Source organism: Felis catus, chromosome E3 (assembly GCF_018350175.1).
Source record: "Felis catus isolate Fca126 chromosome E3, F.catus_Fca126_mat1.0, whole genome shotgun sequence".
Taxonomy (NCBI): domain Eukaryota; kingdom Metazoa; phylum Chordata; class Mammalia; order Carnivora; family Felidae; genus Felis; species Felis catus.
This window is the reverse complement of record NC_058383.1, coordinates 37,063,078-37,082,811: the sequence shown is the minus strand read 5'-3', so window position 1 is coordinate 37,082,811 and position 19,734 is coordinate 37,063,078. Positions and strand designations below refer to the sequence as shown.

Here is a 19,734-nt window from a genome sequence, read left to right as displayed (position 1 = left end):
GGCTCAGCCGGTTGGGCATCCCACTTCGGCTCAGGTCAGGATCTTGTGGCTCGTGAGTTCGAGCCCCGTGTGGGGCTCTGTGCCGACAGCTCAGAGCCTGGAGCCTGCTTCAGATTCTGTGCCTCCCTCTCTCTCTGCCCCAACCCACTCTATTTCTGTCTGTCTGTCTCTCTCTCTCTCTCAAAAATAACATTAAAAAAATATTTTTTTAAAAAAAGAGCAAACCTAAGCAGCAGTAGGAGATAATGAACAGATGCACATGAAAGAGAACAGCAACAGAGAGCAGTGAATTGATAGACCTCAGAAGAATCAGGAAGGAAAAAGAGGATGTATATACAAATAGAATGAGGAAAGGTACAACATCAGGAATGGGGGCGGGGGACATCCCCTCAAAAAATCAGAGAATATTAAGGACAATTTTATGCCACTAAATTCAACTACGTGATGAGATGGACAAGTTCCTTGAAAGACACAAGCTACTGGACCTGCCTCCCAGGGCAGATGGCCCAGAAACGTCCAATACCAATTAAAGAGGCTGAATTTGTAGTTAAAATGCAACACACAAAAGCCGCTTGCAGGCCTGCATGGCTGCTCCCCTGGTGAACTGTACCCAGCACCGAAGGAAAGGGGAGCGGGATCTGTTCTACAGGAGCTCTTCCGGAAGACACAAGAGGAGGTCACACTTAGGGACTCCTGAGACCAACAGGACGTAGGACAGGAACAAGCAAGGCGCGGTGTATGTGCTGTGTTGTCACTGATGTCACGGCCCCCACCCCCTGCCCGCCAGCTCCTCAAGAACATTTCTGGAAGTGTGCACAAAATGGTAGCCACGCCTGGTCGTTGTAATCACCTTGAGGTTTTTACTTTGCAGATGGATTGCTTTTTCCAAAATGAGAAAATCTAGAAAGCAAACCACTTGCGGCAGCTTCACAGCACATGAGCTAAGGGGAGGCTGCCGCCTGGCCACGATTGCTCACCTGAGCTCCACCTGCTGGCGGAGGTTCTCGGAGCGCTGGGCCAGCCTGTGCGCCTCGGCCTCCTGGCGCTCCAGGTCCGGGCAGTGCTCCTGGAAGCGGCTGGCCAGGGAGCTGGAGCAGCGCTTGGCTGCCTGCAGATTCTGCTCCACGTCACTGAGCAGGGACTCCTGGGCCTGCAGCGCAGAGGCCAGGGCCTGTCGGGGCGGAAAGGCAGAAGGTGGGCGCTGCGGTCAGAGCCCTGGGGTGGGGGTCAGGGCAGCACCACCCAAGCTGCCTGAGGCCTCTGGCTTTGGGGGTGGGAAGCCTGGGTGGGGAGGAGAAGGACGGGGGTTTTGCCTCTGTGTTTCTCATTAAATGTGGTGGTCATCTCTGCAACGTTCTGTTCCGTCGCCGGGAACACCAGCCGGAAAAACTAACGTGTAAAAACCCTGCAGGAAGCAGCATGTGCCCGGGACGAGAGTGGCCACCTGCTTTCCAGCTTTAAGGCCTGGGCAGAGGCTTTCTGTCTGAGCCAGTTTCCTTGGCTCTGAGGTGAGAATCTCAGCACAGAGCGAGGATTCTGTGGACTGGTGTGTGAATAAGCAGCCTCCTAAGGGCCCACGGACCCGTGTGCCCTCAGGAGTCAGGCGGGCAAACATGTGAAGTGGCCCCGTGGCAACTGTGCAGGTAAAGTAGACGCTGGGGGTGGGGGGAGCCACGCGCTCCCAGAGCATGCGGGCCCCGCAGGCTGGATCTGCTCTCCCACAGATCCTGGAAATCTGGGCAGATTATGCAGATACTGGCACCTGATTTCCACAAGCCACGCAGGTCCCAGGAGTAGCTGGGATTTCTGCCACAGCTCTCCAGCCGCAACTTCTGACTTGGCACACCGCAGCCTTTCAAAACCTGGGGACTCACTGCCCTGAGACTCGGGGCCTCCGTCCTCATCTGTTCAGAGCTGGCAGCCTGGGGGCACCTGGAGAGAAAGGCTCCCGAGGCCCCGGTCCCCAGACTCACCACCAGCTCCTGCCTCTTGCTGTCTAGGGCCCGGCCGCCCTCGGGCACCGTGTCGTCCTGGGTCAATCGGGTCTCATACTCGGCCAGCGCCTCCCAGCCCTGCCGCAGGCTCATCTCCAGGCGGTTGGCCACGTCCACCCTGACGACACGGGTCAGGAGTGAGGGGTGCCCATCTGGCTCCACGGTCCCACCCGACCTGCCCGCCACCCGCCCGCCACACACTTCTCCTGGGCCAAGTCCAGCAGCTGCACCAGGCGCTCGTATTTGCGGTTGGTGTCGTCGACCCGGGTCCTCAGCAGAGGTACGCTTCCGCTGCCCGGGAGGGCCTGCATGAAGTCCTGGCACTCAGCCGTGCTGCGTGCCTTCTCGGGCTCGATCCGCAGCAGCTCGTTGGTGATGTTCTGTGGGGACCAGAGCCCCTGGAGTTGGCCACAGCCCAGCAGCCCCCTTCCCTCCAGGGGCCTTGTGGGACAAAGGAAGCAGCTGAGGAAGCCTGAGCCCTCCCTGGGGAGCCAGCCCGTAATGAGCACCCCGGGGAAATGGGACGCAGGGTGTGTGACAACAGACCTCCTGTTCCGTGCACGTCACGGGGATGATTTCATCCATCTTTGGGGGCGACCCCATGAGGTGGGGTGCTTTTTCTCTCCCCATTCACAGGTGACCCTATGACCGCTTAAAAAAGGGATGCGGCATGACATGGCCACGCCCCTACCCCGTGCCCGTCGTCCTCTGGCCTTGACTGTCTCTGAGGAAACTGAGGCCTGGGCTTGAATAGCAGGTCTGCGGTCAAGCAACCAGCACGCGGCTCCGGAACTCCAAAGCGGCGTGTGGCCCCGTGCGGCTGGGGCCGGTCACTAGTGTCGTCAACACTGCCACAAGCCCACGAGCGGCAAGCTGTGTGGGGGCAGCATGAACCTCGCCTGCCCTTTCTCCTGGGGCGGTGTCTGGGGCACCAGGGCTCTGGCATCTCCTCGGTCATCAGCCTAGCACAGCTCCCCTCACCGCCATCACTCAGGACTTCTGGTGACATGTGGCAGGTGGTCCCCGTCGAGCACCAAGGCCCCCGTGGGGATGAGACCAGTCTGGCAGTACCTTAAGGTCCTTGGCCCGTTCAGCGCTGTCCTGCACAGCCCGGCCCTGCTCCAGCGGCGGCCGGAGGATCCCCGTGATAGCCTTCTCCTGCTGGTCCAGATCTCTGGCCACCTTGTCCAAGCCAGCCAACAGATGCCGCCCCTGCTGGTCAGAGGCATCTGCCGGAAGGAAATCGCAGTCAGGTGGCAGCGGGGGGTTGGGGGGAGCAAGGCGCAGGGACAGGGCCTAGGAGACCAAGCGGGGACTTCTGGGACTGCCCCAGCCTCCCTCACCCCTGCCTTGCCTGTCCCCTGCCCTTCCAACTGCAGCACAGACCGCCCAGAGCCTGGGACAGTGGCCCTGGCACCCACCTCCAGGGCTCTCTGCCTTCAGCACCTCATGCCGCTGCTGGAGTGCGTTCCTGCTCCTGGCCGCCTTCTGCCGCACGCTCCGGTACTGGCTGCCCAAGCTGTGGGTGCAAACAAGGGCTGGGGGCCTGGGGCAGCCCACTGCCCCCTGTGCTTACAGACCCGGGACTCCAGGTTGTGGCTGGGTGTGGCCCAGAGAAGTCACGAGGCTCGTGGAAGTGGTTTGAAAAGTTAAAACCGGCAGACATGGAAAATTTGCTATAATGCGGCTCTTTGCTTCTGGAGGCCTGGCATCGTGACTCAGCCTCTTTTCTTCATACCAGGTTTTACTACCTAAAGTCATCATTTGTTCCTTTGTCTTCCCCACCAAGACATTACTCCTGAGGTAGCAGTACACAGTAGGTGCTCAGTAAATACGTGCCGAATGGATAGATGAAGGCATTCCTGAATCACTCATTTAACAAAGGGTTCTTGGGTCATACTTTGCATGCACCAAGTACTGAACGAGGCCCTAGAGACAGTTAAGTCCCCAGGAGCCCCTCCCCACATGAGACTGACACACAGGGTGATGATAAGGGGCAGAACGTGCAGTGGGAGAAGGTGCTGGACCCAAGAGTTGGCAACGCTTTTCCTGGAGCCAGGGTGGAGGGGAGTAAGCTCTTCACAGAAGAGGTAACCAAGGAGCTGTCTTAATTCAAGAGGCCTGAGCCAACCAGACCTCGAGCAGGTGTCTGGGCAGAAGGAACAGCATATGCAAAGGCCCAGAGGCACCTGCAGAGAAACTGCTCGCTGGCTATGCCGCCTACAGCCTGACGTTCACATGTGGAAGGTCAGCCTGGCCAAAGGGGTCTGCTCCTGTCCCACTTGAGCCCCCAAGGGGGTGCAGGTGGGGGGGTGGTAGTTGCCTCCTGAGGCTGAGTCAGGATGCCAGGGCTGTGAACGGGCGTGAGGGGCCCAGAGGGCGGGGCCAGTCCACGCTGGTTCCCCGCTTGGCCTTGTTACCTCTCGGCCAGAGCCAGGGCCTCGGGGTCAGTTGGAGGGATCACGAAGCAGACGGCGGGGGCGGTCAGCTTGTTGCCTGTGCTGTCCGTGAGGTCCCAGCTCTCCCCGTTGTTGCTCTGCAGGGTGTAGCTGTAGCCCCGTGAGATGAGGCCCTGGCAGGGGCAGGCCAGTCAGAAGGCATGGAGAGACCTGCCCTGGCCAGTGACCAGGGGCCCAGTTGCCATCTTGCCCCACCACCCGGGTCTTAGCCCATCTCTGTGGCCCTCCCCAAGACATTTCAGCATAGAGACTAGGGAGGGTGCAGCTGCACGGGGATGTGTTAAATTTGCTGTCTCAACATCTGCCTGGGTTTCCCTTTGGGGACCCCCACTTCCCACAGTCCCCGACTACTCAGGCTGGACATGTGGCTCAGGCCCGGCCAATGAGAGAATGGCACCTGCCAGCCACAGTGACTGGTTTAGGCAGGACGCAGGACTTAAAGCTGGTAGAACAGAGGAGCAGGGCAACTGGTGGGGTTCTGCGGGGGACTGGTAGAGTGACCCCAACCACAGAGATGGACACAGGTTCCTAGAAAACACTGGTGTGAGGCCCTGAATCCAGCCTTACAACTCCTAAGACCTTTCAGTGACACGAAAGGGGCAGCTCTGGGCCCAGCCCGCCCAGGGCTCCAGGGGCACCCGTGCAGCAGCTCACCTGGTCGCCCTCAAAGTCACAGAGCGCCTCCACGGGGATGGGCTTGAGCGGCGTCTCCCGGCGGTACTTGAGCGGCACCACCTGCTGCCCTCGCTTCTGCAGGCCCCGCACCACATGCTCGTACTTGTCCAGAGCCTTCTCCTGGTCCTGAATGCAGCAGGGGGAGGGCTGGGGTGAGACACCGCCTTCCCCAGGCCAGACGTGCAGGGAGGGGCGTGGGGAGGCCCTCGCCGGGCCCGTCACTCACATCCAGCTCCCGCAGCAGCAGCTCAATCTGGTACTGGTCCTTGAAGTCGGGGCTGTATTTCTGGTTCAGGTCTGAGTCCACCTTGCACAGCAGCTCCTGAGCGGCCTTCACGTCCCTGTGGAACTAGGGGACACCAGATGGCCCTCTTACGGACACAATCCGGCTATGGCTGCAAGCTCGCGCCCAGACAGGGCCGTCCCTGCCCCACTCTCCACAGCTCAGAGACCCCCCTCCCCCAGTCAGCTTCTGGGTGGCCTCTTGGACCAGGGCCCCTCCCACCAACCCCCATGAGGCCACCTCCAGGACGTACTAAGTTTTCATATATACATACCGTTAAGCTTTCGGTTCTTTTCTGTTACATTCCTCTCTTTGGGCTAGGGACACCCTGACTTAAATGCTACACTTTTTAAAGTCCCGATACACAGAAGACAAGCCTTGCCACTTTGCTCTAGAAATTTCTCCTGTCCATTTTCCAGTCCATCTGCTCTGAAACCGCTCCTGGTCAGCTGTCCCCTGGGATGTGACCACGAACAGGACTTAGGGATCCCTGTGAAGCTCACAGCCCAGTGGGGGTCTAGACACTGAACCAGGAGTTATAGGAATACCACCTGAGTTCAAGAGTCCCCAGTCCTCAGAATCAGGTGACCAGCTCTTGTTAAAAATACACATTCCTGGGGCACCTGGGTGGCTCAGTTGGTTAGGAGACTGACTTCAGCTCAGGTCATGATCTCACAGTTTGAGTTCGAGCCCCGTGTCAGGCTCTGTGCTGACAGCTCGGAGCCTGGAGCCTGCTTTGGATTCTGTGTCTCCCTCTGTCTCTACACCTCCCCTGCTCACGCTCTGTATCTGTCTCTCAATAATAAAAAAATGTTATAAAAAAAACAACAACACATTCCTATGGAAATCAGACAGTATCCACCAACAAGGAATGGGGCGAACACAGTGTGGTCTGCCTATACAATGGAATACAATTGAGCCATAAAAGGGAATGAAGTTGTGATTCATGCCATGACATCGATGACCCTCGAAAACATGAGGTTCAAGCGAAAGAAGCCAAAGACACCAAAGTCCACATAACATGTGACTCCTGGTTCAGTGTCTAGACCCCCAATGGGCTGTGAGCTTCACAGGGATCCCTAAGTTTCACAAAACGTAGACTAGGAAAATTCAGAGAGAAAGAGCAAGGGGGCTGGAGGAGGGAGAACGGAGGGGTTGTTTCATGGGTGCAGATTTCTTGTCTGGGGGTTCTGGAAACCTTTCCAAGGTGAAGGCTGCCCAACACTCTGAATGTTAAGCCACTGGACTGTGTGCTTAAAAGCGGCTAAGATGGCAAATTTCACATTATATATATTTCATCAAAATGGAACCCCCACACTCATTCCTGGGCTGGTCGATCAGATTCTCCAGCCCTGTCCTCCAGGGAAGACAGACCAGGGCCCAGCAAGCTCGGAGGCACACCCACGTATGCCATCAAAAGCAGGGGCACTGGGAGGCTCCCGGAGGAATCAGAGCTGAGGCCACGAGTAAGCCAGGTAGGCACTGAGTGCTCCCAGCAATGGTGCTTCAGGGCTGGCGGGGTACCTGGTGGTAGTCTTCCATGTATTTCAGGTGACTCTCCTCACAGATGAGCAGGTTCAGGTACTCCTTCCAATCTGCGTGCACAGCCTCCATGTGTGCCTGCCAAGACAAGGCGGGGTGGGGGGGGGGGGTGCCAGGTCACTGCCTGGCAGAGTTCTGGACCAGAAAAGGGTGGGGAAGGGGGCATCTCCCTGGATGTGGCTCCCACAGAGGCACCCAGCTTCTTCTTGGGCATGGGAGGAGAGGGGACATGGTGAGGAACCAAGCAGGGTTGCCGTGTTCGGGTACTTGGGCTGTGCACTGCACAAGGAATAAGTAGGGCCTGCATCTTCCCAAAGTGGTGCTCTTAAAAATTCTCACAAAGGCACTGTAGAAAATTGAATGGTGTCCCTCCCCTCCCCAAATTCATGTCCACCCAGAACTCAGAATGTGACTTTATTTGGAAATAGGGTCTTTGCAGGTGTAACTGATGAAGGATCTCAAGATGAAATCGTCCTACATTTAGGGTGGGCCCCAAGTTCAATGACTGGTGTCCTTATAAGAAAAGGAGATGAGGGGCTCCTGAGTGGCTCAGCAGTTAAGTGTCCAACCTCGCCTCAGGTCGTGATATCACGGTTTGTGAGTTCAAGCCCCAAGGCGGGCTCTGTGCTGTTGGCTCGGAACCTGGAGCCTGCTTCAGATACTGTTGTCTCCCTCTCTTTCTGCCCCTTCCCCACTTGTGTTCTGTCTGTCTGTTTCTCTCTCTCTCTCTCAAAAATAAACATAAAAAAAATTTTGTTTTAAAAAAAGTAAAGGAAAGGAGATGAGGGGAGCCTGGGTGGCTCTGTGGGTTAAGCGTCTGACGTCAGCTCTGGTCACGATCTCATGGTGCGTGAGTTCAAGCCCTGCGTGGGGCTCTGTGTTGACAGCTCAGAGCCTGGAACCTGCTTTGATTTGTGTCCCATTCTTTCTATCCCTCCCTCACTTACACTCTGTCTCTCAAAAATGAATAAATGTTCAAAAAATATTTAAAAAAAAAGAAAGAAAAGGATATACAGACACACAAGGGAAACAGTTATGTGACGACAGAAGCAGAGATATGAGTGAAACAGCCCCAGGCCAAGGAACCCCAAGGACTTCCAGCAAGCACTGGAAGCAAGGAGAGACACAAGAGGAGTCTGTCCTTGAGCTTCCAGAAGGGACAAGCTGCTTGCCAGCACCTTGACTTCAAACTTCTGGCCTTCAGACTGTGAGACCATAGGTTTCTGTTGTCTATTCTTTTTAAAGTTTTTTTTTTTTTTTTTTTTTTTTTTTTTCAGTAATCTGTACACCCAAGGTCGGGCTTGAACTCATAACCCTGAGATCAAGCGTTGCATGCTCTTCTGACTGAGCCAGCCGGGAGCCCCAGTTTCTGTCATTTAAAGCCACCCAGTTTGTGGTGATTTGTTAGGGCAGCCCCAGGAAGCTAGTACAAGGCACACTGCATGGGCTTGAGAAGTCCAGGGGCCAAGGGCAGGACGTGGTAAAGGGGAAGACAATGAGACCAAACATGGTCAGACCGAGCAAGTAAAGACAGCACGACAGAGCAACAGAGACACAGGATTCAGGACCCTCATCTTGGGGACTGCCTGAGGCCACCCTGGAGGAAGCACCCCTTCCCAGGGCACACGCACCTCAATGGAGTTCCTCCCAGGGTGCTCGGCGGCCAGCAGCTGGTCCCCCTCGCTGTGCAGCTTGTTAATTCTCTCCTCTTTGGCCTCCAGGTTGCGGTTGATGAAATTCTGCATGGGGGGCGGTGGGGGGGGGGGTGGTCAGCACTCAGGGCCCTGCTGGCAGCCCTGCGCCCCCTCCCAGCCCCTCCCCAGATGCCCCAGGCCGCTGGGCCCACCTCATACTGGCGCCTGCGGCTGGGGTAGTCAAGGTTGCGGTCACTCCAGTCATACTGCATGCGGCCCTTGGCCTGCTGGTCCAGCCAGTACAGCTCGTTGGTGCAGCGCTGCATGTAGTCTCGCAGCGTGCTCAGGTGCTGCTGCCGGGCCTGCGACGCCGCCTGCGGCAGGGGGTGGGGGACAAGGACGGGGCTGAGCCTCCCTCTGCACCTCCCCCAGGGCCCAGCTCTGGCCCTCGAGCAGACAAGCCTGGCTCAACGCTTCCTGGCCAGACCCCCTCGGACCGGTGCTCAAACAGTTGGTGCTCAATAAATGTGAGCATTAGCAGCTTCCACTTTTGTCTTTGTCACGATCCCCGTTACAGAAGGCTGGGAGGACAGTAGCAAACTGCCACCACTTTCCACGTGAGAAGGGGTGGGTGTGGGGCCGGGAGGAGGGGGAAGGGGGAGGGATGTTTGCTCAGCAAACAGGGACAGTAGCTAACATGTCCATGGGGCCCACCCTGTGGCAGGACTGTGGTAGGGCCTTCTCCCCAGCTGAGGCCATCCTAGGAGACAAGGGCTCTAAGGAACTCCGTTTTTGTACACGTGAGGAAACCGAGGCTCCAAGAGGCTAAGTAGCTCTCTCCAAGTGTCCCCACCAACACGGGATTGGAAGCGTCTGCCCCAGAGCCCCGGCATCCTCACATCTGAGGTGTCTGAACCCTTGCAGCAAGGAAAGATTTATGCATAACTTGTGCAGTTTTATTTCAATTTTTTTAATGTGTTTTTTTTTTCTTTTTTGAGAGAGAGAGAGAATGGGCACGAGCAGGGGAGGGGCAGAGAGAGGGAGACAAAAGATCCAAAGTAGGCTCCATGCTGATGGCAGAGCCCGATGTGGGGCTATAACTCACAAACTTCAAGATCATGACCTGGACTGAAGTCAGACACTTAACCAACTGAACCACCCAGGTGCCCTAACTTGTGCAGTTTTAAAAAGAACACATTCTTGGGGAGCCTGGGTGGATCAGTCGGTTGAATGTCTGACTCTTGATTTCAGCTCAGGTCATGATCCCACAGTTTGGGTTCGAGACCCGCATCAGGCTCTGTGCTAACAGTGCAGAGGCTGCTTGGGATTCTCTCTCCTCTCTCTGGCCCTCTCCCGCTTGCTCACATGCATGCTCGCTTTCTCTCAAAATAAACATTAAAAAATAAAAAGCACATTCCTTAAGGATTTTGAAGAGGGAAACAGGAAACTTTTTCTCAAGCACATGGCATCATACTTGGTGGACACAGAAGGTGCTTAATAAAGAAATAAAGCAGCAGATTGTAGGATGGGCCATATCCGTGGGCTCCATCAGGGTTTTCCGTGAGCACAGAGCAAGGTGGGATGCTTCTCAGGTAGGGACTCAGGGTACCACCTCCTTCCCACTTACCCCTCTTGTTCTGTTTGAAACGTTTCCTGCCCACGCCTCCTGTGTCCACAGCCCTGACTGCCCAGCCCTCCTCCCTCCCCATTCCCTGGGGGCCTCGCTCACCAGCAGTTTCTGGTACTTGGCCTGGAGGTCGCTGTTCTCCTGCGGACAGAGTCGAGGGAATGGGTTGAGGTGGGGGCTGCAGCCGTGAGCCCCTCCCTCCCCGGGTCCAGGCCCGCTCCACCACTGTGCACACCTTGCCCCCGTCCTTGGCCAGGTGGGGCCCGATGGCCTTGACCTCGTTGTGGAAGATATTGTGGTGCTCCACCTGGTGATCAACCAGCGGCAGGTCTGTCCCAAAGTTCTGGCTGCTCAGTTTGTCCTGGGAGGGTGGAGAGGACCGGCAGAGGGTGGGCGAGGGCCGGGGGACTCACAGCCCTCCCCTCCCCCCCCAAGAACCAAGGAGGGAGCCAAGGGTCCCTGGGAGAGATGCAGGGAGACACTGTCCCTTTTACCACAGTGTCCTCTCACTGAATCTCACTGTCACCTCCGAGGCCCACACGGTTGTTTCCATTGCACACGTGGGGAAACAGAGGCCTGGCCCAGGTCAGCCCACTGAGAGAAGACCACTGGCTCCAGCAGCCACGCTTCTCCGTGGCGGAGGTCATAGGAAGGACAGCAGCCGGCCACTCCTCCTAGCCAGCCAGGAGGACCCCAATGACCAGAGCTGGAGAACAATTGCAGGACGGTCCCCATCTCCACCACTTCTGCTGGGTGACACTGGGCGAGACGCTACACCTCTCTGAGCCTTGCCCTTTTCCCCGATACAGACGTCGGGAAACATCAGGAACACCACCCTCAGAGGCAGGACCGTGGTACCCATTGCATGGCGGGGTCCACCCTGCACACAGCTGAAGCCTGGGCCGTACCAGCTTTTCATCCACCAACGCCGCCCAGTTGACCTGGGGGTCTACCTCCTTCACCACCAGGTTGTATATCTGCTTGTGTTTCCCGCGGAGGTTGGTCACACGCTCCTTCAGCTGACGGATGCTGAGTGGGGAGAATGGCCATGCTAGTCAGCGGGGCCGGTTGGCAGGCCCTCCGCCCATGTCCCTTCCCCAGCAGGAGCCTCATACCCCAGACCCCGGCCTGGGGCTTTCTGCTTAGTGGCCTGGAAGCACAGGATGACCCGGCAGCCTTGGGTTCCAGTCACTAATACCCTCCCTCATCCTTCCTTCCCCTATCAGCATTTCCCCAGGGCCTACAGTGTGCCCAGAACCATAGAAGGTTCTGGAAGAAATGATCAGGTTCACTGCTCTCTGGAGCCCCCCAGCGAGCGGGAACCACAGGGGTGGTGTGGACCGTGACAGGAACAGCACAGGGGGTCGTGGGGGCATCAAGAGACCCTTGCCCCTGCCAGGGTGGGGAGTCCAGAACAAGGTGGGAGGCACCGGTGGGTGCCGACCTATCCACATCTGAGCTGAGGGGAGAGCCATGAGCATGGGAAGCTGGCTGGGGCATCAGGCAGTGTGACAGAGTGCTCAAGAGCTTGGAGGTTAGACAGCATGGTGGTCAGGGAGCTGTGGTCACACTACGACCAGAACAGCCTGGGCCTCAGTTTCCCTGACTACAAAATGGGTTGTCATGAGGATAACACAAAGTGTTTGGCATGTGTGTGGCACCCACTTAGCCTTCAGTAAACCCTGACTTGGGCTCTGGGATGCTGAGCAAGCCTGCAGTCCTCCTGCCCTGTGTCAGGAACGCAAAGCGGAGGGGACCTACTCTTCGGCAATCATGTCTCCTTGGGGATGCTTCATGTGCTTGGCGATGGCCGCGTCTGCCTCCAGCACGTACAGTAGCTTCTCGGAATCCGACACCTTCTGCAGGGTCGTGTCCCGGTGCTCAGGCTGTCTGCCCTCCTGCAGCCGGGCCAGGTCCTGTGACAGTCAAGACAGAGAGGCAGACAGCAGATGGGGATTCAGTGGGTGTGGTGGGGGTGGGAGGATAAGGAGGAGAGAGCCAGCACGGGGCCCCCTGGTCCTGCCTCGCCTCTCCTCTGCCTCTCAACAAACAGCCCAAGTGCCCACTTTTGGGGGCTCTGAGACATAGCTGCGAATGAAGAGGCACAGCCTTGCTCAGCCCCGTCAGGGAGACCACCAGGTAAACAGATAAACCTCACAAAGGTGACTACAAGTTCGAACATGTCAGTGTTTCCCAAGGAAACATACCAGAGGTTGAATAGCGGGGACCTGCTTTTATTTGTTTTTTAGTTTTATTTTTGCGAGACAGAGAAAGAGACCACACATGTGCACACGGGGGAAGGGCAGAGCAACCTACATTCAGCTCAGAGCCCCAAGTGGGGCTCCATCTCATGACCATGATATCATGACCTGAGCTGAAATCAAGAATTAGAAACAACTGACTGAGCCACCCGGTGCCCTGGGGACCTACTTTAAGATCCAATGGTCAGTGAGCCTCCTGGGAGGTTAGGACACCAGCTAAGAACTAAGGATGAAAGAAAAGAGTGTTCTAGGCAGAGGGAACAGCCTGTGCAAAGGCCCTGAGGCAGGAAAGGGCAAGCATGTGGCTGGAAGGCAGGCCGGAGGAGGAAGTGGGAAGGGTGCCAAGCAAAAAGGCCACTCTGTATCCTTAAAGGCAATGCCTTAGGGCTCTACAGGGTAGGAGCGGAGCCTAAGAGGGCACTGCAGTCAGGAGTTGTGACAGGGCCAGGTGGGAGCTGAGGGTGGCCGATGCTGGGGTGGCATCTGCAGAAATGGTGAGAGTAAACAAAGGGTGGATATTTGGAAGGTACAATCAGTGTCGCTGATGAGCCCAGGGTCTCTGCTTGTTTAGGGAAGAATAACGAACTGGCAGTCAGGACAGCAGGTGTCTAAACATAGCCTATGAATTCACTTAGTCAACATTCCTGAAGCCCAGCCACATGCTGTGTGGGGCTCCAGAGACCCCAGGCCAGCGGGGAACGCCTGTGCTGAAGACAGACCGGAAGTAACACGGGGGGCCCCCAGAGGAACCAGGGCCCTCCCCAGCTGGGCCTCAGGGCCCCCGTTGCTGCCACGGGGATAAGGAAGAGGCATCCAAGTGAACTGAGGAATTTCTCAGTTCTCAAAAGATGGATCCACCGACAGGCTCTGTCAGGGATGAGCCTTGGGGACTGCAAAGCAAGAGAAGCCAAAGGCCACATGGTGTGGGGCTGTGCTTGTGTGAACTGTCCTGGATCGGCTAATCCATAGAGACAGAGAGTAGCTGAGCGGTTGCCAGCGGCTCAGGTGGAAATAGGAACTAACAGTAAATGAGCACAAGGGATCTTATTCGGGGGTGAAAATGTTCTAAAACCCATTTATGGAAATGGCCGCACCACTCAGTGAAGTTACTAAAAGTCGCTGCATCGTAAACCTGGAACGGGAGCATTTTGACATGTAAACTCCGCCTCAGATCAGCCTGTTACAGAAGCAAAAGTGAGTGGAGGTGATGTGGTGCCTGGTCCAGAGGGCCCTCGGAGGAAGGAAGAAAAGGTGTTCAACCCACGTGTCCCCGCCCAACTCCAGGAAGACTGAGGGGCGAGTGGGGCCAGGCGCCCGGAGGGGCTTGGGTCTGGCCAGTTAAAAAAAAAAATACAACAAAACATCACGGTTCTTGGCTTGGATGGAATTTTATCCACTCTATCATTTGCAGCAGACCTGCAGCTCTCCTGGGCACTTTCAGTGTCAAAGATTAATTTTGCAAAAGGGGGAAGTAAATTAATCATTACCTCATTCCTGCAAGTGCTGTGTGGGAATGCAGGCCTGCTTGAAACATGGCAGCTGGGATGAGAAAGAGAACATCTAGCTGAGAGATGCCATGTAGGAGTTCAAGAGTTCACAGTCGGGCAAAACAGATCGATGGTGATAGAGGTCAGCCTGGTGGTTACCTCTGGGGGATGTGGATTGGGAAGGTCACAAGCCAGCTCTCCGGGACATGTTCTCTATCTTCACCTGAGCAGTGGTCACACGGTTACTTTCTATATACCTTACAGAATGGATAGCTCAAGTAAAAGGTTTTTACAAGTAAAAACAAATTATATGGACTGACGTATCTAATAAATTACACAGGGCGCCTGGGTGTCTCAGTCGGTTAAGCATCTAACTCTTGATTCGGCTCAGGTCGTGATCTCACCGTTCCTGAGTTCAAGCCCCATGTTGGGCTCTGTGCTGACAAGTGCAGAGCCTGCTTGAGATTCTGTCTGTCTCTCCCTCTCTGCCCCTCCCCCGCTCATGCTCTGTCTCTGTCGAAAATAAATGTTAAAAAAATTTTTTTATTAAAAATTATTATTAAAATTATTTTAATTTTTTAAAATTTTTTAAAATTATTTAATAAAATTATTTATTAAAAAATTATACGCGTGCTGATGGTCAGATGAGTGATAAAGCAAATCTAACATGCTACTGGTGGAATCTGGATGCTTTCTGTGAAACTCTTTCAACTTCCTCCACTTTTAGAAGTTTGGCATAAAAGGTCACATGTGGTCATGTTGTACGATTCTGTTTATATGAAATATACAGAAGTAAATCCATAGACACAGAAAGCAGATTAGGGTTTCTGGGGGCTGCAGGGAAGGGGAACAGGGAGCGACTGCCTTTGGGTATGGGATTCCCTTTGGGGGAACAGAAATGTCTTAGAAACAGACAGACGTGGTAGGGGTCCAAATACCACTGACTTATATCCTTTAAATGGTTAATTTTACGTTATGTGACTCTCACTGCAATTTAAGAAAACAGGAAAATTCAAGAGAACTTTTGGGTAATTAAACAGTGATGTTTTCTTCTGAGAAATGATAGGAAGGAAGGAAAGAAGAAAGAAAAAGGTTAGTTTCTATGGTCATCAGAACACAGTTTCTTTTATCAGGTCTGTTCATTTGAAGTTAAAAAACAGTTCAAAATTATCCCCCAAGCTCATCCTTGTTACCATGAGTCATTAAGCAAATAAAGTCAGAGCACTAGACCCTCCTATTCACACACGCACGCCCGCGTGCACGCACGGGAAAAGGTCAAAAGATACACCAAAATGTTAATAGCTGATCAATTTCTCTGGTGGTGGAATTATACATGATTTTAATTTGCTTTGTTATACTTGTTTGTTGGTTCTGAAATATTTGTAACAAACCCATATTCCTTTTATTAGGACAAAATTAGGACACACCCAAAAAGCTGTTTTCATTTAGGAAATAAAATAGCACGACACCATATGAAGAGAGGAGTAAAGATTCCTGGGTGGCTCATTGGTTAAGTGTCTGACTTCGGCTCAGGTCATAATCTCAGGGTCCTGAGTTCAAGCCCCATATCGGGCTCTGGTGCTGACAGTGTGGAGCCTGCTTGGGATTCTCTCTCTCCCCTCTCCCCCTCTGTCCCTCCCCTGCTCTGTCAAAATAAATAGATAAGCTTAAAAAAAAAAAAAAAAGATGAAGGGGCATCTGGGTGGCTCAAACTATTAAGTGTCCGAAGAGTTCTAGCTGTGTCTCCCTCTCTCTACCCCAACCCTAATGCTGTCTCTCTCTCTCCCTCTCTCTCTCTCTCAAAAATAAAACAAAAGGGGGAAAAAAATTAAAAACAAAAAAACAAACAAAACAAAAACGACAGAGGAGCTGGGACAGAGCTGCGGCCTGAACAAAAAGCTAGCAGCGGGGGAGGGGAGGCACTATGGCAGGTAAAGGCGGTGGACAGGCAGGTGAGCACAGGAGAGGAGCCAGGGGAGGCCCCTGGCAGGGAGCAGAAAGCTCCACTTGCCTTTCCTGCCTTCTGTCCCCACACCTCCATCTCTCACTCCCAGCTGCACCACCCCTAGCCCACCCCGTCCCTCAGGTGTCTGGGCTGCCTGTGGATCAGCCCTTGGGTGGGTGGACAGCTGCATGGTCACAGGGGGGGACAGCTCCCTCATGACCTGTCCACCTTCCATCCCCAACTCCGCTGGAACCGCCTCTTGGTCACGCTCCTGGGTAGGAATGCAGATGAAATACAGACCATCCAGTTAAGTTCAAATTTCAGATAAATGATGGATAACTTTGTATTATAAGTATATCCCATAGTGTTCTCAAAGTCAAATTTAACTGGATGTTCAGTATTTTTGTTTTCTAAATCTGGCAACCAGACCTCTGGGATGCTTCTGGGGCTAGCTCTGTCACTGACTAGTCACCCTCGCCCTCTCTGAACGAACCTCAGTTTCTCCAGCTACAAAATGGGTATAAGCTCTACCACACTGGGCTGGTGGGGGGCTCAAAGAGAAGATCATTGGGGGCGCCTGGGTGGCTAAGTTGGCTGAGCGTCCAACTCTTGATTTCGGTTCAGTTTATGATCCCAGGGTTTTGGGGATCAAACCCCACATCGGGCTCTGTGTTGACAGCATGGAACCTGCTTGGGATTCCCTCTCTCTCCCTCTCAAAATAAATAAACTTAAAAAAGAGAGAGAGAGAAGATGATCATCTTGGCAGCTCACAGGTGTGGGGGCAGCTCCAATATCCCACACAGTACAGACTCCTCAGAAGAGTATGGCTCAGAGCAGTTGTTAGCCCATGTTACAGACGAGGAAACTGAGACACAGACAGGGAACATGATTTTCCCAGCTTTCTCTCCTCTGCAAGAGGAGGATCACATGCAACTAAGGAGTGGCAGGTGTAGTACAAGAAGAATAAGGATATGATGATAATATTGAGCCCTGAAGTACACCTGTTTAATCTCATCGAATCTTTACAGCAGCCCGGAGGTGGGGATGATCCCTCTTACCCTCTCAGAGGGAATCACATGCACAGAGAGGTAACATGACTTGCCCAAGGTCACACAGTAAGTGGCAAAGCTGGGATCCCAAGCAGGGCCTGGCTCCTGAGACCACGATTCTCCTCCAGATAGGGTTTGTAAACTGCAGGAACTTGACCCCCAGGGTGGGGGGCACTGATGTGTGCCCATTATCAACAGCAATAATGACGTTTCTCCATCTCAGCACTATTGACATTTGGGGCTTGATCACTCTGTGTGGGGGGCCATCCTGTGCCCTGTAGGGTGTTTATCGGCATCCCTGGCCCCCACCCACTAGATGCCCAACCACCACACTCCCCCAGTTGTGACGGCTAAAATTGTCTCCAGATGTGTCCACGTGTTCTCCGGGGGTGGGGGACAGAATCCACCCCACCCCCACCCCCTGGTGAGAACCACTGGATCAGACAAGACTGGCGGCACAGGGGGACACAGGGGGGCACTCACACTTTGCATCTTGGCCTCCGTGTCTACGATGTTCTTCTCCACCTGGTCGGCATTCTTCTGCAACTGCTCGATCAGATCGGACAGCTCCTTGTTAGAGATGCTGTGGGCACAAGACAGGAGGTGGGCCAGGGTCCCCACCAGCCTCAGAGGGAGCCCCCCCCACCCCCGCCCTGGGGTGACATCACTAAAGCCACAGAAATGAGGCAGCGTGGGGCAAGGGCTTCTATTTTTCCATGTTGGCAGAACACCCTCACTGTGTTCTTTTTTCCCCCTTTTACTGAGATAGAATTCACATACCATAAAATTCAACCTTTCAAAACCTCTAATTCAGTGGGTTTTAGCGTACTCACAAGGTTACACAGCTATCATCGCTCTCTAGTTCCAGAACATTTTTGTCACCCCAAAAGAAACCTCATTAGCAGCCACTCCCCATTGTCTCTCCCCCCAGCCCCCACTACTCTACTTTCTATCCCTATAGATTTGCCTCTTCTAGACATCTCACACAAATGCGATCGTATAATGTATCTGGCTTCTTTTACTTAGCATGGTATTTCTGAGGTTCATTCAGGTTATAGCACATGACGTTCCTTTCTATGGCTGAATAAGGTTCCACTGCGTGAATAGATCACATTTTGTTTATCTAGTCCTCAGTTGATGGACATTTGAGTTGTTGCCACCTTTTGGCCATTAGGAATCATGCTGCTGTGAACATTCGGACCCAAGTTTTCACGCAAGCTATTGAGGATTAAATATCTGGCACTTTCAATCTATGCACTTGGAATAAACTCTACGGAAACACAATGACATTACGTTCTACCTGGACACTTGGTTGCCTGCACACATCAAAGCCTAACCCTGCCCTCTCTTGCTGAAAAGCGGGCCTTGGCATGTATCATGGTCAAGTCGGAGCTGGGTTAGCACCAAACTGAGACTTGAAATCGGAAGAGTTTTCTGATTCCACGTGGCTTTCTGGGTGGGGTGTTAGAATGGGAGGGAGGTTGTGCAGGCAAAGAGCTGGGCACCTATTCGGTCCCAAAGGTTTGTGGTTATAGTTGTTAAGGAGCATTACTGATGTGTGCCCAGCCCCGCCTCTATTGTTGTTTTCTTTCAACAAAGGAAGAAACAAAAAACAGAGAGGGAATGCAACTTGGCCAATGTCACCCAGCCAGTCAGTAACGGTCAAGATTAGCACTTAATTCCCCAATCTCCATCGAAAACCCTTTTGTAATGACTCCACAGAGGAGCCCAGGCAGCCCAGAACCCAGAAGTTTCATTCCACCTGCACACATTAAGCGCCTACTGTATGCCAGGCCCAGCACTGCACACAGACAAAGCTTCACCCTCTGAGAGGTCACCCCGCTAGATGGGGGTGGGGGGGATCAGCATTTACAAAAATAGTCACAAGATTGAGATAGAGGGCTAGGGATGCTCAGAGGAGCCTCCTGGCCAGTGAGGTGGGGATGGGACTGGTCACTGAAGGCTTCCTGAAAGAGGTATGGGGGCTAGGTTCTGAAGAATGAGGAAGAGTTTGGGGTCTAGGCATGTCCCTCGAGGTGGGCCAGCCCAGGGCAGGTCAGGCCACCCCCTCTTCAGAGTGGAATTTCCAAATCAGGCCTGGGACCCACCTACTGTGGCATGAAACATTCAGATTCCCAAGCCCTAACCCAGACCCTCTGAATCTGCATCTCCAGAGCTGGGCCCAGGAAGGTGTATTATTATTGCTTTTGCTTACACAGGTTCTCCAGGGGACACTGATACCCCCAGATTTCAGGGTCCGCCACTGCAGGTATTACTGGTATGGGTGGGGGGAGAGCCGAGGAGGGGGTCAGAGACTGGCACCGCAAACAGAACCTGTGAGCCTGTCCATCCATGCCTCAAACCCTGCCTGAGAGCCTGCTCTGTGCCAGGCCTGGACACACAGGAACCAGGGGAAAGAAACAAGACCCAGGCTACACCCTCTGCCAAGTCAATCAAGGAGGCAGCCTTTCCTAAAGTAGGGTCCCAGAAACTCCAGTCCTGTAAATCACTCCTAGAACAAAGGCTTTGTCAGTCAAGGCAGTTAGGAAAACCTGGCCCCTCTAGAAGTCCATGAGCCAGTAAAGGCTCTGAGCAGTCCTGCAGCACAGAAAGGTGGTATTCAGCGGAGAAGGCAAGGAAGGCTGAGAAGAAAGGAGTATGTGTAGAGGATCCCAGTAAGGAAGGGCTACCAGGTCATGGGCTGAGCCCAGAACCCCCACGGCCTGGCTTGTCAGACCACGTGGGGAACATGAGCATTTCCAGGCCCCTCCCCACAT

General features: G+C 54.1%; 1 protein-coding gene across 2 annotated transcripts in view; it reads right to left on the bottom strand.

Annotated features, from left to right (window-relative positions):
* Positions 1-19,734, bottom strand: part of PPL (periplakin) — a 45,533-nt gene that overhangs the window by 6,636 nt on the left and 19,163 nt on the right. For both annotated transcript variants that reach the window (XM_006942360.5, XM_003998979.6), the window contains exons 2-17: positions 17,441-17,540; positions 11,976-12,130; positions 11,123-11,243; positions 10,450-10,575; positions 10,317-10,355; positions 8,800-8,961; positions 8,585-8,692; positions 6,936-7,031; positions 5,355-5,477; positions 5,108-5,254; positions 4,415-4,566; positions 3,416-3,513; positions 3,066-3,223; positions 2,196-2,374; positions 1,974-2,112; positions 978-1,171 (exon numbers count right to left, since the gene is read on the bottom strand). In XM_006942360.5, the coding sequence (XP_006942422.2) occupies positions 978-1,171; positions 1,974-2,112; positions 2,196-2,374; positions 3,066-3,223; positions 3,416-3,513; positions 4,415-4,566; positions 5,108-5,254; positions 5,355-5,477; positions 6,936-7,031; positions 8,585-8,692; positions 8,800-8,961; positions 10,317-10,355; positions 10,450-10,575; positions 11,123-11,243; positions 11,976-12,130; positions 17,441-17,540 (2,097 nt within the window). The remainder of the gene's footprint in view (positions 1-977; positions 1,172-1,973; positions 2,113-2,195; positions 2,375-3,065; positions 3,224-3,415; positions 3,514-4,414; positions 4,567-5,107; positions 5,255-5,354; positions 5,478-6,935; positions 7,032-8,584; positions 8,693-8,799; positions 8,962-10,316; positions 10,356-10,449; positions 10,576-11,122; positions 11,244-11,975; positions 12,131-17,440; positions 17,541-19,734) is intronic.